This window comes from Prionailurus bengalensis, chromosome C2 (assembly GCF_016509475.1).
Source record: "Prionailurus bengalensis isolate Pbe53 chromosome C2, Fcat_Pben_1.1_paternal_pri, whole genome shotgun sequence".
Lineage (NCBI taxonomy): Eukaryota > Metazoa > Chordata > Mammalia > Carnivora > Felidae > Prionailurus > Prionailurus bengalensis.
The window spans coordinates 127,672,728-127,690,951 of NC_057350.1; the positions used below are offsets into that span (position 1 = coordinate 127,672,728).

The 18,224-nt window shown below is 35.1% G+C and overlaps 1 protein-coding gene across 2 annotated transcripts in view; it reads left to right on the forward strand.

The window, feature by feature from the left end:
- STAG1 (stromal antigen 1) overlaps positions 1-18,224 on the forward strand; it is a 410,827-nt gene that overhangs the window by 361,231 nt on the left and 31,372 nt on the right. For both annotated transcript variants that reach the window (XM_043595334.1, XM_043595335.1), the window contains 4 exons: positions 9,270-9,362; positions 11,655-11,829; positions 13,739-13,878; positions 16,553-16,654. In XM_043595334.1, the coding sequence (XP_043451269.1) occupies positions 9,270-9,362; positions 11,655-11,829; positions 13,739-13,878; positions 16,553-16,654 (510 nt within the window). The remainder of the gene's footprint in view (positions 1-9,269; positions 9,363-11,654; positions 11,830-13,738; positions 13,879-16,552; positions 16,655-18,224) is intronic.

Below are 18,224 nucleotides of genomic sequence, written 5' to 3' on the forward strand. Positions count from 1 at the left end.
TTAACCTTGCTATTCTTTATACAAACATACATTTTTAGAAATGTACTAGAAATAGTCTTAAAATGTGTAAAAATCTACAGGCGGCTTTCTACACCTTTTTCTTTTCCCTTCCTAGTCCTTCAAAATAACAAAAATAAGAGAGCTCACTTGGGACCTTGCTCCAGATTCCTAGAATCATAAAATACCTCTCCATCTGCAGAGTTAACTGCTTTGTATGGGGAAGGAATGGGGCCAAGAATGGGAAGTAATAGTTGTCTCTCTAGGAACAAATTTTTAGTAGCATATAACCATTTTACTTCATTCTTTTCTTCTTAAATCTTTAACCCTTACCTTTTATTTCATGAGAATTCCATCCTCAGTAAGTATCTAGTTAATTTAAAGCCTTTACTTTTGATTGTTCCAAGACTTCATAGTCATTCTTTGATAGTTATGTTTCTATTAATATTAAGTCCTATCTCAGGTGCCTCATGGCTGGTCTAGGAAAGTTAGGGGAAAAGGATCCAGATCTTGTTTAATACCCTTTTCTTGTTCAGCTCTCAGAATGTTCTTTGAAGGAAAAATAAAAAGTCTGGAATACTGAAGTAGATGACTGTTTATACCAGATTCCAAACTTCTCCAAAATTTTATATAACATTCTAAAAATCTCTGAAATCAGAAGTAAATATGTTCAACTTAGAAAAGAACTTACAAGCCATGATTCTAACATTCCGTTAAGAATTACATGCTGTTTGCAACCCTATTCCTCCTGGGCCTCCAGTTTTGAACATTGCTGTCTGGTGGGGAAAGACCATGTAAGTCTTCCTCAAGCTTTACTAGCTTGTCCAGTCAGGTGCTGTTTCTACTTACACGGGGACAGTGGTCTTTAAAGCACCTAATTTATAAACACTGAAACTCCTTAACATATATAATGCCTTTCATATAAGTAGTAAGCCAGGACTGAGAAGATCTGTTCTAAGTAACAGTTATTATAATGTAAAAGTATGTTTTAACAGAGCTTATCTGAGGTCTAAAGCTGTTTTAAGAATGTTTAAATAAAACATAACATTTCCCACTTTCTTGTACAGAGATTGGAGATTTGCCTCACCAGAATAAGTGATAAAAGAAGTTTGTTTTCCTCTGTCCATTTAGAATAGAAAGGAAATGTGTGTTTTATATTCTACTTAATATCCTCTGATATCATAATGCCTTTTCCTTCCTACAATAGGTTTTTTGTTTTTAAAATTTTTTTCCAGCAGCCATTCTAAAATTTCTAGGTATTTGTTATATGATTTCTTGTCACATACCCAATTCATATATATATAAGAAGCTCCTACTTTGTAAATAAGGTATATTTCCAGAATTTTTTGTGTCGGAGCATTATCTTTGGAGTTAAATGTAAGTTTGAATTTTGGTGCCATTTTTTACCTCCTGTGGCAAAGATAAGCAAGTTACTTCACCTTTGAACCTGAGTTTCCTAATGGGTATGTGATCAATCACTGTTGGATATGGTTGTTGGGAAGATTGAATTGAAAAAAGTGTTTCAGCAAACAATAACTTTGTTTTGATGGCATTAAACTGAGTCCTTGTCTATGCTTTCCTAGTCTCCCCTTTCACAACCAAGAATGGGTGCTAAATGAACTATTATCTTAGGCTGTGGAAGTGGGTAAACATGCCCAGTAGCTAGTGTAGAGAAAACATGGTAGGTGTTTGTTCTCCGTCTGTATCTTGGAATGATTTGGGGATTCAGGTCTCTCACTTTGGTCCTAACAGTGGCTACTTTTCCCCTGCCCCTCTGATTCCTCCTTTAGCTTCCTTCATCTTGATACACTATAGGAAGGAAGTCAGAAGATGTTTTGGAACTACAGTAGGCAGTTTAAGGGTACCTGGATCATAAATGGATTAATCTGAGGCAATGGCAAGAGTCAGCAGGTGGGGATTCAAATTACCAAGAACAGCAACAACACTGAAAACTAGGTATTACATTTGGGGGTTAAATATTCAGTAGTTAATTTACTGTGTATTCACAGAAGGGGCGCACCCTGTCCCCATCCCCCAAAAGAGAAGCTAGTAGCAGCTATTCATACAAGAAAGCAGTTTTAAAGGGTTTTTAAATATGGGGTTGAAACATATGAAAGCAGTTTTAAACATAGTGTGTACCCCACTACAGTGGTGACACTTTTTACTATGTCTCTTGCTCACTGGTATATCCCAAGTGAATGAATATAGTTTCATTTGTTTTTATCATATTTAATGTGAATAATCACTTATTGGGCTGAAAAATAATGAGCCTCACTATGTGTTAGTAAGGGTGCTAAATACAGGTAAACATAACACAGTTTATACTTCAAAGAGCTTTATAGCCCAGTACAGACAGGACATACTACAGGCCATGGGCCAAATGTGGCCTGTCCCCTGTTTTTATAATAAAGTTTTAATGGAACACAGCCATGCTCAATAATTTATGTGCTATATAGGGCTGCTTTTATATTAAGTGTCAGAGTTAAGTGGTTGGGACAGACACTGCATGGCTGATGGAGCCTAAAATATTACTATCTGACCCTTTACACAAAAAGTTTGCCAATCCCTGGCTTCGTAAGGTAACCCCATGGTCTTGTTTGTCAATAACCCTATTTGTCTTTTCTGGGTAACTAGTCTTGTGCCCCTTTTTTGTCATGAACACTGATCACCAAATTCTTTACAGGCTTTATTTTCATATCCTGACATCTCTGACCTGGTCTTGGTCCTTACTTTACAACTTTTCTATTTATGCCCATTCTTTTTTTTTTTTTAAATTTTTTTTCAACTTTTTTTTATTTATTTTTTGGGACAGAGAGAGACAGAGCATGAACGGGGGAGGGGCAGAGAGAGAGGGAGACACAGAATCAGAAACAGGCTCCAGGCTCTGAGCCATCAGCCCAGAGCTCGACGCGGGGCTCGAACACACGGACCGCGAGATCGTGACCTGGCTGAAGTCGGACGCTTAACCGACTGCGCCACCCAGGCGCCCCTATTTATGCCCATTCTAAAAATGTGTATTTGGCAGGGAATACTGAATGAGTTTTATGGATGTACTACTAGTTTTTCTGTGGCTTCAATTTCTGGCTGTGGTTATCTTAAGGGTATTTCATAGCTGTAGATAAAAGGACAACTAAATTTAGTCTTTCTCTCGACATGTAAAGTTGTGATACGTAATAAAAAGGAATCACAAAAATGAAGAAAGCTAAAGGAGAAGTCAGAGTTATAGGGGCAAAATAGTGACTCTTAGGACCAAAGGGACAAACTTAACTTCCAACATTATTCCAAAATGCAGATGAAGGACAAAATCTACCATGCTGCATGTCAGATCTACAGTAGCTACATATTCGTGTGTGTAGGAACTAAACTCTGACCTTTCTCCACTGACTATAATCATGTTGAGATACTTGGTTCTTAAGGCACAGTCTACATTTAAGATCTGTTTTTCTTCTCAAGATGTTAGAGTAAGTCAACTTTGAGCCTTTGTGCCTTTGAGAAAACTTCTTTCTAATATGGCTTAAATGATAAATTCACCATCTTAATTATGCCAGCCTTGTTGAAAATTTTTCATTGTTGAGATTTTGCCAACCAGGGTGTAAAACATCTTAATTCCTTGAAATTTTGGTTTCAGTACTACCAGGAAGAAAAAACCAAAAAATGAAAAACTTCAGCCAGGCTAGTTAAGCAGCTTGCAAAATGGATATGAAAGAATCTAGCCCCAAGATATAACTTAAGTCTCAGTATAATCTTATCACCTGACCCATTTGAATTCCTTTCCATAGCTACTTTAGGGAAAAGTGTTCATGATGCCAAGCTGCTTTCTGAAAATAAGAGACAATACTGTTTCATTTAGGAAAAAGTGTTTGAAAAGTACCATATACTTAGTTTATATATAGCTTATCCTGGACTAAGTGGCAGATTACTCTTCTGTTCACTGTGTTTAGTTCTCACCTCTGTAATTCAGGTACTCTGGCTTGTAAGGGAATTTATAAGTAAAGTACCATCCTATTAAAAGTTGTAGAGGTACTCCCTAAATATTCTAGTTTCTTAAAATTGCAGTCTGGATAATCAGCATATCTTGTTCTTGGGTTATTGTTTTTCAGAGTCCATCAGGTTGACTGGCTGTTTTGTTTATATGTAAATATACTTGAGTAATTTGAGTTTCAAATATCTTACCTCCATAATGCCTGTTTCCTCAACATAGTAATTTTCTCAATTTATAGAGAAAATTCATTATAGCAAAATGGTTAAGAGCACAGACTAGAGGCACACTGGTTTGGTCTTTGGGCCTGCATTTAACATCTTTGTGCCTGTTTCTTCATATATAAAATGGGAGTGATAATAATATCAGTACCCATCACAGTTATGAGGATTAGTTGAATTTAATTCATGAAAAGCTAAGATTAGTGCCTGGTACACAGTAAGTGCCAGTAAATGTTAACTTTATTACTATTGAATTCTAGCCCAGAAAAATACCGCATACAAAATGCTCTTGTTTATTCAGTGTAAGTTGAACATACTTAATTTTTTTCACAATGACTTTGCAACTATTACAACAGGAGAGAAAGTATTTCATTCCAGAATATGTGGAATGTAATAAGTTTTCTCAAATTTTAAAATAGCCAGTGGCTTATATTTAAAATTTTTAAGTTTATTTCTTTATTTTGAGAGAGAGAGAGTGCACCAGGGAGGGGCAGAAAGTGGGGGAGGGAGGGCTTGTGGGTAAGAGCATCCCAAGCAGCTTCTGCACTGTCAGCAAGAGCCCAGCATGGGGCTCGAATTCACGAACTGTAAGATCATGGCCTGAGCTGAAACCAAGAGTCGGATACTGAAACCAGCTGAGCCACCCAGGTGCCCCTCAGTGGTTTATATTTTAAAGGAGTTCAAGTAAATTACTAATTTTTGTGCTTTTAAAACTAAGCTCTTATTATTGGCCCTATTTAGAGTCTTTTTATGTTTTTATTTTTTCTTATCCTTATTCTTGTTTTTTAAGAGACATTAAGAATAAAGCCCATTCTGTGAAACTTACCTTAATACTTGAGCTTTAAGCTGGCAAACCCTGAACCTCTTTTAAAGTTTTGATTGAACATCCTGAAAATTTCTCAAGATATTTATTACCACATATCCCAGAAGTGGTTGCCTGCCTTAACTTAGCACAATCACAGCCTTGGGAATCATCATTCCAACTATTTTAATCAAATGAAATATTGTAAAGTGAATAAAAGCACTGTATTCTGAAATCTACAAGAACCTGTCTCTTCCCGGCTGTTTAAAGGGCTTTACCATATAAGATTTAGTTAAAATATATAGTATCTCTGCCCATTTACCTAAAACTATTAGTTTTATATTTCTCTTAATGGAATCGAACTGACTATAATTAAATTAATTTTCTTGAGCACTCAGATAATATTTAAGTTGCATCCAAATCTAGTGCAAACTTTACTGCTAAAGGCCTTTAGCTTCTATTTTCTTGGTTGCTTCCCATTTCCAGTTTCTTCTTAAAATACTTCTACTGATTAGTCATTGGTAGGCTGCTTACTTAGTTGCGATGTTAAATTTATAATTCTTCAAAAGAATTGGCAAGTTACCATTTTACATAAGACACATCTGCTTTATGATCGACCTTTAAAGGAATATTTGGCTTCAACTCCAAAGATAGCTGATTCCCTAGACTGCTTCTTTGCACGCTGAGAAATTTAAGGAAATAAAGGGGCATTAATACCTCCTAGCACCATTTTTTCAAAATCTGTTTAGAGTTTGATAAAATGAAGATATTACACATTGACCCTAGGATTGTGATATTATCTGTATTACGTATACTTGCATTTCATTCAGTAAGTATTTATTAAACACCTGCCGTGTGCCAAGCACTATTCTAGGTACTAGCAATGGAACAGTGAACATTCATTCTTTGAATAGTGGGAGGTTTATTATCACTTAGCACCTGTCTTGTTCTCGTTTGAGTGCCTATGAGTGAATTCAGCAGAATCACAGAGTACCATAGAATCTCATAGTTCAGCTGTCTTGTTTATAGATTTTTAAACTCTGTAATTCTGAAACATAAAATAATTGACTAAGATCATAGAGCTAGTCAGTAGCATGGCTTCCTTTTTTTCTTTCAGTTACTTATTCAGCAAAGAATTGCCTTCTTTTTCTTCCATTCAAGAAAATGGAAGATTTCCACTGCAGTCTGACTTCAGCCCTTTTAATTCCATTAAAAGTTTTCTCCCCAAGATCACTCACAACCTCATCATTGTTTTATGGGATACTTTCTATTCCTTAGCTTGTCTTTTCTGTTATGGCATTTGTCACTATTAAATTACTATCTCCATTTTTTAATGTTTTTTTTTTCCTTAAAAACATTTTCTGGGGCACCTGGATGGCTCAGTTGGTTAAGCATCCAACTGTTGATTTCAGCTCAGGACATGAGCTGATGGTTTGTGAGATTGAGCCCCACATCTAGCTCTGTGCTGACAGCATGGAGCCTGCTTGGATTATCTCTCTACCTCTCTCTCTCCGCCTCTCTCATCCACTCACATGTGTGCATACCCTTTCTCTCAAAATAAACATTTAGGTGCAGCTGAGGGGCTCAGTTGGTTAAGCCTCTGTTGATTTTGGTTCAGGTCATGATCTCATGATTTGTGAATTCGATCCTTGGAGTCAAGTTGAGATTCTCTCTCTCTGCTCCTCCCCTGCTCTTGGTTTCTCTCTTAATAAGTAAACTTTAATAAGTAAATAAACATTTTTTAGAAAACCATTTTTTAATGTTTTCTTTCCAGAATATGCCATATTCTTCTGGTTTTTATTCCTACTCATACCATTTCTTAGATTTCTTCATATGCTGTTCTTTCTTATCCATCTGTTAAATGTTGGTGTTCCCCAAGATACTTTTGTCCACCTTCTCTACATATTCTCATTGAGTGATCTCATCTTCTTCCGTCATGTCTGTTGCCGTTTAAATGCCGAGGACTGCCAAATCTTTATTCTTGCTTAAATTCTTTCCCATGGCCTTTGAACTCTTATATTCAATGGCCTACTAAACATCAGTAGGATATTTTTCAGGAATCTCAGATCATCATCTCTAAAATTGAACTATTATGTTAGCATTTTTGTGAACTATTACATTAACTATTTCAGTGATAAACACCATAATCCACCTAATAGGTGACTACCTGGAAATTTAGGACTCATCAACAGCCCCATTCTGATTAGTTCCTAAATTCTGTGCTGCTGCTTTATAATTTCTCTTCAGTCTATTCACATCTTCACTACCAACATTTTATTTTCAGACCCTCATTCTAAATTATTCCTATGGCCTTTGTTAATATGTAAGGGAACCAGAGAATAATGATTAAGAGCATGGACTACTTTAGAGTCACAAGAGTAAGATAATCCTACATTTGGATTCTTACCCTATCACTTAGAATCCATGGGTGTTCTGAAGTTGTTTCCTCATGGGTATAAAAGGAATATTAACACTTACTTCATATGGTGATTGTGAGATTTAAATTTATGGCCCGTAGAACACAGTACTTAGTACATAATTAGCACTCCGCAGAAGATTGTATTTCTTATTAACTAGCCTCCCTATTCCATATCATTCTCCATTCTGCTTATAATATTATTCTTTAAAACAAAATTGTAGCACTCTCATAATAAAGATTCTTCTACAGTAGTTCGTTATTGCTAGTAGGATAATAACCAGATGATTTAACACGGAATTTTAAGTGATCTCCTGTTTAAATGGAAATAAATCCTGTTTTCCTCTTCAGCTTTCTCTCTTGCCACTCACCTCCGCATTTGTGTCCCAGCCACAATAAATTAACAGCCTCTCACAAGCATGTTCAGGCTTTTGAACATTTTGTGCCCTCTGGGATACCTTTTTCTATATAGCTGGATAATTTTTAGTTGCTCAGAGCTCAGCTTACATGTTACCTTCTTTGGGAGCCCTTCTGTGACTACTTTTGACTCTGGATTAGGTTTTCCAACATAGTATTTCTTACATTCTGTTGCAGCTGACTGTTCTCTTGTCTGTTTCCCCTAATGTATAATGAATCTTTGAAATTAGAGAAGGTCAAAGAATGTTGAGTTTTGGTTATTGGGTGTTCATCTGCAGGAACATGAAAAGTTTTTAAGACAGCATTTTTTTTTTTTTTTTTTTACTATTCTGCACAAAATGAGCTTATTCCTTCTTCCAAATACTACACTCATGATAGCAAAAGGAAATTTGTATAATTTTTTAAGTATCTTTATTTGGGATGTGAAGATCCCCAAAAGGAATTAGTACTGTCATCTGCACAAAGAGTAGCTTTAAGAACTTTAGTAACAGAATACTTTTTAGAAGTGATTTCTACATCAGCCTAATTTAATTACTCTTCATTACTATTTTAAATATCGATGTAATACTGAATTATCTCATGTGTCTTCCTCATTAGTGAGAATATGAGCTCTGATATCAGACAATCCTGGCTTCAAACTCTTGCTAATAATGACTACTACTAATCAATATAAATGTTAGATTATGTAACACTAAGCCCTCAAACCAGTGTCTGACACATTTAGGTGCTTGATAAATTTAAATTTCCTTTTATACTTTTTAAATGTTTCACATTGAATATTATATGGCCATCTAATTAAATCCTGTTCACTCATTCAGTTTTAAATTAAAGCCCATCCTTTTATAAAAGTCCCTGCAGCTCAGCTGTCTCTGCTACAGTTAGAGGTAGTACAAAAAAAAAAAAAAAAAATTGAACATTTAATTACTCTGTGATTAGCCTAATTCCCTGCTAGGATGTTAACCCCTTGAGGGCAAGGACACTGTTTTAAAATTATTTTTTCTCAAAAAACATTTAGTTTTCTTCCCTTGACATTTTGCAGAGTGCTGAGAATACGGGGGAAATTAAGTGCACATTTGTTGCTTAATGATTTTTTTTCAGTGTGCTGCTCTGCCCCCTCACCTTACTACCAACTAGTATGTATTTTGGAATGTCTAACAACTTTAATATTAACCCAAGTAAACCATATTTATAAAGGAAAACATGTTGGAGGAAATCATACTGAGCATTCCATAGCTAAATAGAATTGAGTGTTTGGGATTATGCCCCTTCCGTTAGGATAACTAGGAAATAACTATATGATTTGGTTCCCAACAATAAATTTGGTTTTATGAATTTCCTTAACAGTAAGTCAATTGGCTATTTCCATTTATTATTTCTTACGGATCAGGTTTATAGGATATTGTAATTCATGTTTGCAAATTTGAATGTGTCTTACAGGAGGATTTGTTGGTATTGAGGAAAACCGTGAAATCCTTTTTGGCTGTTTGCCAACAGTGCCTATCTAATGTTAATACTCCAGTGAAGGAACAGGTAAGAAATTATCAGTTAAGAGCTCTCAATAAAAATAACTAAATTCATTGAAGAACAGTAAGAAGATGTAAATTTTTTATGACAGTTCTTAACATACAGATCTATCCCTAACATTTATGGAACCTGGGACAAAAGTATGGATGTCTGAATATTTAACTTAACAAAGCAAGCTAACAGATTTGTTTTATGTCTTTTTATCTAGACAAATACACTATCATAATGACCTGGTTCCATAATTCCTGATTCCTGGGACTTCTATCCCAAAACTGGGAGGGTTGAAGCTGGCCTGTGGTCCACCCTCCTCTGACCTTACCCTCTTCTCATCACACCAGGAAGAACTTCTCACACATATATGTAAACACTTCAGCCCATAAATCCAAACTGTCAACATTATCCCCTCAAACAGCCACCCTGAGACCTGGAGTACACACACAAATGATACAGTCTCCCCAGAGAAGAGGGCTGTGCAGGCTTTGATAACAGAATCAGGTCTCTTAGGGCAAGGAATCCCTGAGTCCCTGTACTTGGATAGTAGGAGTGCAGGTGGATATATCCCACTGGTTTAGCAGACTCCTCAATCCTTGGGAAGGGCAGCACAGCCCAAAGAGGGTCAAAGCAGAGCCCGAGGCAGTACTGTTTCCATGAAGCGATTTTTTAAAACTGTAGAATTATACTATTCCTCTGGTAAGTACTTTTATATACTGTTTTATATAAAAACTTCTATATACCGTTTTATATAAAAGAATACTTTTTTCCATATTGTTCTTTTCATCGTAATGTTGGACTAGAAAATGTCTAGTTAATTAGAATACTGTAGTACTCACATTTTGCTATCCCTTCTAAGTAAGTTATCACATCTATTAGTTATCTATTAAGTTATCAGCATCTAACTTAAATGGGAACAGAGATGGTCTTCTCTAAACCTTACTCTCTAAACCTGCTGAACCCCATCAGTGAGTGCTGTCTAAAACTACCTACCTACCAAAAATTCATTGTTTGTGCATCATCACTGGTGATGTCCAAAACTGTGGCCTGCCTCTCCCTCTGCCTCTCCCTCTGCCTCTGCCCCTGCCCTCTGCCCTCTGCCTTGCCCTCACCCTCTCCCTCCCCCTCTCCCTCCCCCTGGATTCTCCCTCTCCCTCTCTCTTTCTCTCTCTATATATATCCATCCCCCTGGATTCTCTTCATGCTCCCCTTTTCAAGTGGCTCTTTCTGAATATCTTTAGACATTTAGTAGTTCATGGTGGTGTAGTCAGAGCATGAACTGCCATGATTCTTGCTGGAGGTAGACAGCCAAGTATGCACTCATCTCCAAATACATACCAAAATTGTGTTTTCCCATAGAAATCAATATTTAGAACAGGGTAAGTGAATTGTTTTGAGTTACCAGAGCCCTCAATTATCCTACAACAAAATCATTCAGTTACAGTAAACTGATAACACAGACTCATTTCATACCATCCATTAAATAGGGCAAATTTGACAACATTATCATACTGTTTCTTTAGGAAATGTATTGAAAATTCCCTTATGTGATTAAACTTGTGGCAAGCTTTCATATAGTGATTTTTATGTGAATGGTCTTAAATTCAATTTTAAACCTACTGAAAGATTTTTCTTTTTAAGTTTATTTTTGAGAGAGAGAGAAAGAGCACAAGCTGAGGAGGGGCAGAGAGAGAGGGAGACACAGAATGTGAAGCAGGCTCCAGGCTCTGAGCTGTCAGCAGAGCCTGATGCAGGGCTCAGACCCATGAACCATGAGATCATGACCTGAGCTGAAGTCAGACACTTAACCAACTGAGCCACCTAGGCGCCCCCACCTTAGATTTTTTTTAAAGCAGAATCCTTAAATAGTAGCTTTAAGATTTAGAGTACTGCATTGTAATTTGTTGAATAATACAGTTTGTCTTAAGATTTATGCTTATTATTTGATTAAGAAGTGTATGATTGATTTCTGTCCTCTGTCATAATTTATTCTGTTCATTTTGTATTTCCACAATTAGCTTTAAGTCATTTTTCTTAACTTCAAGTCAAAATCTCTTAACTGTTTTGAATTAATACAGCCATGTAAAAGAAATAGATTATGTTTAGGGAGGAAAAGTCTTAAATGGGACTAGTATTTAATGAGAAAAAGTATACTCAATAAGTTTGGAAATTAAAACTACTTAGTTTCTGTTATGGTATTGTTAATGAAGTGCATTTAATTTAGTATGTTTTCATTAACATTGATCTCTAGTTATAGTTATATTTATATATTATATTACTGATGAATTAATTCCCTTTGCATTCTAGGCATTCATGTTACTCTGTGATCTTCTGATGATATTTAGCCACCAATTAATGACAGGTGGCAGGGAAGGCCTCCAGCCTTTGGTGTTTAATCCAGATACTGGACTCCAGTCTGAACTCCTCAGTTTTGTGATGGATCATGTTTTCATTGACCAAGACGAAGAGAACCAGAGCATGGGTATTTGTAGTTATTATCTCATCAATATAATACTGATTTTTTTTTTTTTTTTTTTTTTTACCGATCACAAAAGATACTAGGAAAAAATTCAAATTCAGTCCTAAAAAGTACTAGCATTTCTCTCTTTTAAAAAAGATTTAATGCATTCATGTGGTTCAGGAACCAACAAGAATAAAAATGTACACAGTGAAAGTCTCCCTTCTTTAGAATAGTACCCCAGAGGTCTTTCCCTGTCACTACATACAGAGCTTCTTTATTCTTTTTCCAACAGCTATAGCATAATTATTCGTTATAGCATAATTTATGTCATCTGTCTCCTATTGATTGATGTTAGGCTACTTTCCAACCTTTTTTTTCTAATGTTTATTCATTTTTTGAGAGGGAAAGAGTGTGCATGAGCGTGTGAGTGGAGGAGGGGCAGAGAGAGGGAGACAGAATCTGAAGCAGGCTCCAGGCTCTGAACTGTCAGCACAGAGCCCAACATGGGGCTCAAAGTCACTAACTGCGAGATCATGACCTGAGCTAAAGTTGGACACTTAACAGACTGAGCCACCCAGGCACCCCTAGTTTTCAATCTTCTGCTTATTATAAATTATACTACAGTAAATGTGTACATTTGTCATTTCCCACATGTGCAAAATGTATATATAGGATAGATATGTTCCTAATTGAACTATGTCCAGGTTCACAATTTCTCTAAAGGAAAGCATCCAAGTTCCTTTCTATTCCTGAGAATCACCATATATTTCTTAACAAAATGTAACTGTAAGGTATTAAGTGCTAAAAGACTGTTATCAAACCTTACCAGTCAAAATTATGCTAAACCTGCATAATGATAACATAGCATAATTAGGCTGACTATAAATAAATGTTATATAGGATATTTGTGAAATAGATTATTTCAGCTGTTTAAGATCTGTATATCTAATCTGCAGATCTGTCTGGTGCTATTAGAGTATTCTTTACTTAACAGAACATTTTAGAAAATACTCAATTGTGAAACAAAATCTCTAGAGTCCATTTTAATCACAGGAGATAAAATTTACCTATACTTGTTTTAAGCAAAAAGATTTCCAACTTCTTGAAGCCTTGGTGCTTCACAGCAGGAGTAATTAATGGAAAGGGAAGAGAAAAGTTGAGTAAGTTCTTTTCTGAATATATATATGTGAAGAAGGAAAGAAAGAACACTCTCCAAGTATGGGCAGGCCAAGACATGGGAGCATCAGTACAGAGCCTAAAACAAACATTAACATGTGAACATCTGGAGCCTTATGAAGAAATTTTTTCAGGGATCAAAGATAGACAAGCCAGTGGGACCTGAGAATTAAAAAACTGAGGAAGAAACACTTCTCATTTGGAAAGTATTTGATAGTAAGCTTTGTTTTAAAAAATGTATATATGCATAAATGTTTTGCAAAATGTATAATGTAACCATGTTTCGGACAAGCACTGAAAACTAACACCTCCATATATTTCCATTACTCCCCGCATGTTTCTTTCTAAAAGAAAACTTTTTCTCTATGTCTTAAACATTTCCAGAAATTTCTTCTCTGTTAAAACATAGCTAATAGCATGTAATTGAAATTAGAAGAGATAGCATCTTCAAGATTGACAGACAACAGTATTATTAGGATAAAAATATCAGAAAAAGAATTTATATATGATTTGCTTATCTTACGCAGTCTTTGCTGTGACAGTCTCTTGGAAGTAGGAACCTTGGTACCTACTAAATGTATAATCAGTGCAACTAAATATACCACCCTAAAATAATCACAATTTTTATCTTATCTAAAACTGAATGGTACTACTTATAAAGTTATAAGCCAGTGTTTGATTATACAGATTGTCTATTTTGTTTTACCTTGTATAAAGGGCCAAAGTTCATAACGAATTTATTTTCTGTGGTTAGAGGGTGATGAAGAAGATGAAGCTAATAAAATTGAGGCCTTACATAAAAGAAGGAATCTACTTGCTGCCTTCAGCAAACTTATCATTTATGATATTGTTGACATGCATGCAGCTGCAGACATCTTTAAACACTACATGAAGGTATAGTTTCATATCCTTATTTTTCTCCTTCCATCTCAGTGGCAGAGAAATTTGCAATTAAAATGAAAAGATGAGAACAGAAGCTAAGATTCACAGCTTTTACCTATGTATTGTTGATGATTTTCTGATATATTTAAAGTTTCTCTCTTTTATAGAAGTATAAGCTTTTTGTCAATCTGTTCCATTATATCAACCCCATAATGTGGGAGATCTTCACATTTATTGGAAAAACACCTTTTTGTTTCCATGAAGCTTTATTGACTCTCTTGATAACATGGAAGAACCCTAATCTCTCTTCCTTATGACATCTCTTCAAGACATTTTTATAAGTATGCCTACTATATACCATGCTGCCTGCCAGGCACTGAAGTTATAAAGATTTTCTTTAATTCCATTCTAAAGTAGTCTAAAGGCAAAAAGACTGTCAACAATTAGACAAATGCATTATATAGTATAACCAAGGTATGTATAGGGGTTCCTGGAAATATATAAAACAGACAATATATGTTTCTTTATATATTCTAAAGAAATATAAGGGTTAATGGAAATTGCTTAGAGGTGACTTCGGAACTAAGTCTAAGACACTAAGCATAAATTAGTAAGCAAAGAAGTAGTGGGAGGACTTGTGGGCAGATTGAACTTCATGCACAGACAAAGGAATGTGAATTCTTTGTGGGAAGTGCAAGTAATTTGATGTGACAACATAGATTGCTTATGAAAGTGGAGCAAGAGATAAGATTTAAAGAAGGTGTCATTAGTGACTATATGCTGTGTGAGAAGCTTGAATTTTTTTCCTCAGGGTGGTAAGGAAACGCTGAAGGGTTTTAAACCATTCTTCATATGATAGGATTTTGGTAGGTACTCACCTTCCTGGCTGTTTGCTTTCCTTAAGCTCCATTTTGTTCCTGACCCTCTAAAAAAGCATTGCTCAGAAATCTTTATGACAGGCAGACTTCTCAGTTTATGTGTTTTTACCTTGTTCTCCTGACACAGATAGTGTTTTGTTTTGCGCATGTTCAGAATATTGTGTGTGCCATTGATCCACTTGCATCTTTATCCATGTTTAGTTATGTATGGTCCAGTTCTAGGTAGGATAAATAGTAATTAATTCATCATATTTTGCTGAACAACTGCAGTGTGACCAACACTGTGTTGGTAGCCAGAGATTTAAATAAAACATGATTTCTGCACTAAGGAGCTTACAGGTTAATAGGGAAACTGAAATACAAGCATAATATAATGTAACATGGTAATAATGAGTGGCTGCCTTTGTTCTGTGCAATTTATATATGAGATACTGTTCTGAGGCTCTTTCATAATGTTTGTTGTTTACAGTAATCTTGTCATTTACAGATAAGGAATTTGAGCTGAAGGCTCAAAGAGGTTAAGTAACTTTCCATGGTCACATAACTATTATAAATAGCAAAAACTGGAATTTGATTCTAGGTTTGTCCAGCTTCCAAGCTTAGCTCTTCCCACTAGACCATAAAACCTCAGCACAATTATTGTAGTGGTAGATGTACAAATTACAAAGCAAACACAGGATATAGAGAGAGACCTAAGTGAAAGGAGTCTGAGATGGCTTCCTAGCATAATATCTAAACATTATGTTTGGATGGATAAATATGAGTATACCATGGTTTTTCCTTTTCATCCCTTTATAATACTGTATTGATTTCAAGAAATGAGCCTTATCCAAAATTTATTATCATCCTTAGCAATTGTTGTGCTTCTCATTAAAAGCTGTAATCTTTTTGAGAGTATTCTGATAGTTATTTGCTAGTCTTTGTTATATACCCTTAGGTATGTATATATAGCTTTTTGCCCCAGTTCTCTGTATGACCATTACAAATCTAAATTTATTAGAGATCTCCCTGTTTAACCACTTTAGTATATTATTGTATCTTTCTCTTTTTTTGCACCTTATATCATGGACGCATAGCCATCTTTTTTGTAAATTATAAAAATCCAATTACTAAGCTAATATATTACTTTTTTACATAAGTTGTAGGTTTTTAAGCTTTCACTTGGAAATAACATCCAGATTTAATGGCTTTAAATAAGGGTTTTTTTAATTATTTACTCACAAGGAAAATTTTTTAAATCCTATATCAAAAAACTGAATTATAAAGAAATTAGTTAAATTTTTCTCAGTCACTATCGAACAAATCATTGTTTTTATTTTTTATAATAGTAACATACACACATGTGGTGGTGACAGGGAATGAGATACAACACAAAAGTATTTAAAGTTAAGTCTGTGACCCTAATCTGCCCTTCCCACTTATTTAGGCTCACTCCCCAGAGGTAAGCAGTTTTAATTGTTCTGGTTTAGTTCTTTGCTAAGTTTCTACCAAAGTTCTGTTTGTTGATTTGTTACCTTTTAAGTGATGTCTGTTGAATCCATATTACAGAGAATAAGGAATTTTGTTTACCTATCTTCCTCTTCTACAATTCCCGGTTTTCAGTTTTATCGTTAACTTTCACTGTTTCTTAATCTTAAATATCAAATGTGTATTCCTTTAACTTTAGACAATATCTTTTGTCTCTCATTATGTTTAAGATGAAGAAATTAAACACCTCTGAACTCCCCCTTCCATTTTTTTCACCAATCTACTTTGTCTCATGAAATTTCAATAATTGTAAAGCTGTATTTTCTTTCTTTTTCTCATAGTATTACAATGACTATGGTGATATTATTAAGGAAACACTGAGTAAAACCAGACAGATTGATAAAATTCAGTGTGCCAAGACCCTCATTCTCAGTTTACAGCAGGTAAGAAATCTAAAGGAAAGAGGTAAAGGTTAGAACTAATGTTACTGAGCACTTTTATGTGCTTAGTATGTACTAGGTATATTTTACCTCACTTAAACTAGGTCATTGTTTAAGTAATAATAAGTAGTAATCAATACATTACTATGGATACTTTCTGGTACAAAAACATATGTTATCTGTCTTTTCTTTTGGAACATAGTCTTATAGTACACATTTCAAATAATGAAATCCTAAAGTGATCTACTCTTGGACCAGATGAAATGCAAATGGATATTTTAAAAAGTACTCATCTAAAAAGAAAAATACATAAATATTTTTTTAACATATTTAATGAAGAAAGGGCAAGAATAGTATTCAAATAATGAAATAGGTCACATATATAAATCAGAGTCCCTAATAAATGCCTCATGAATTAATACAGAGATTTCAGGGGTAGGTGGGGCCTTAGGTTTGTGTATGTAAACTTAAATACATTTATATGTCAACCAGCCCTATGAACAAAGTTAAAAAACAAATGACAGGTTGGGGGAAATATTTTCAATCATACATAATAAATCCTACAAATCAATAACAAAAACACATTCCTTAGAAAAGTGAGCAAGGGATATGAAAAGTTACATTTCAGAAGAGAAATCTTATAAAACAATAACCCTATGAAAAGAGGCATAACTTCATTAATAATTAATAAAGGGATGCCTGGGTGGCTCAGTTGGTTAAGTGTCTGACTTTGGCTCAGGTCATGATCTCGCGTTCTGTGGGTTTGAGCCCCGTGATGGGCTCTGTGCTGACAGCCCAGGGCCTGGAGCCTGCTTCAGATTCTGTGTCTCCCCCACATTCACGCTTTGTCTCTGTCTCTCAAAAATAAATAAAACATTAAAAAAATTTTTTTTAAATAATTGATGAAATACGAATTGAAACAAAGAGATATTTATCACTGATGAACAGATTAGCATGAATTTAAATCATTGTTAATACCAACAGTTGATAAAGATGTAGAGAAAAAGGGTCTTTTGTGAAAGAAATTGCTATTGCCAGGGCACCTGGGTGGCTCAGTTGTCAGTTAAGTGTCCGACTCTTGATTTCAGTCCAGGTCATGATTTCACAATTCATGAGTTTGAGCCCCACATGACTGTCAGCATAGAGCCCGCTTGGGATTCTCTCTCTCTGTCCCTCCCGTGCTCTCTCTCTGTCTCTCTCTAAAAATAAATGAAGTAAACTTAAAAAAAAAATTTTTTTTTAAGAAAATTCTGTTGCCTTCTTGAAATACAATTTTGCAGAATATATCAAACTTGAAGATAAATACTCCTTTTAAAAGTCACTTTTTGCCGCTAGGTATCTATAGAGGTACATGCAGGTACACACAAAGGTATGTATGTAAAATATGTTTTATTGTAGCAGTCTATAATATTGAAAGATTGGAGATTCAGCAGAAGAATGGTTAAAGTGTGAAACTCTGAAGTAGCTAAAAGTTTTAAGACAAAATATTAAGTGAAAAATAGCAAGTTTTGGAGAAAGGGGAAGCTTCATGCACTGTTGGTGGAAATCCAAACTGGTACAGCCACTCTGGAAA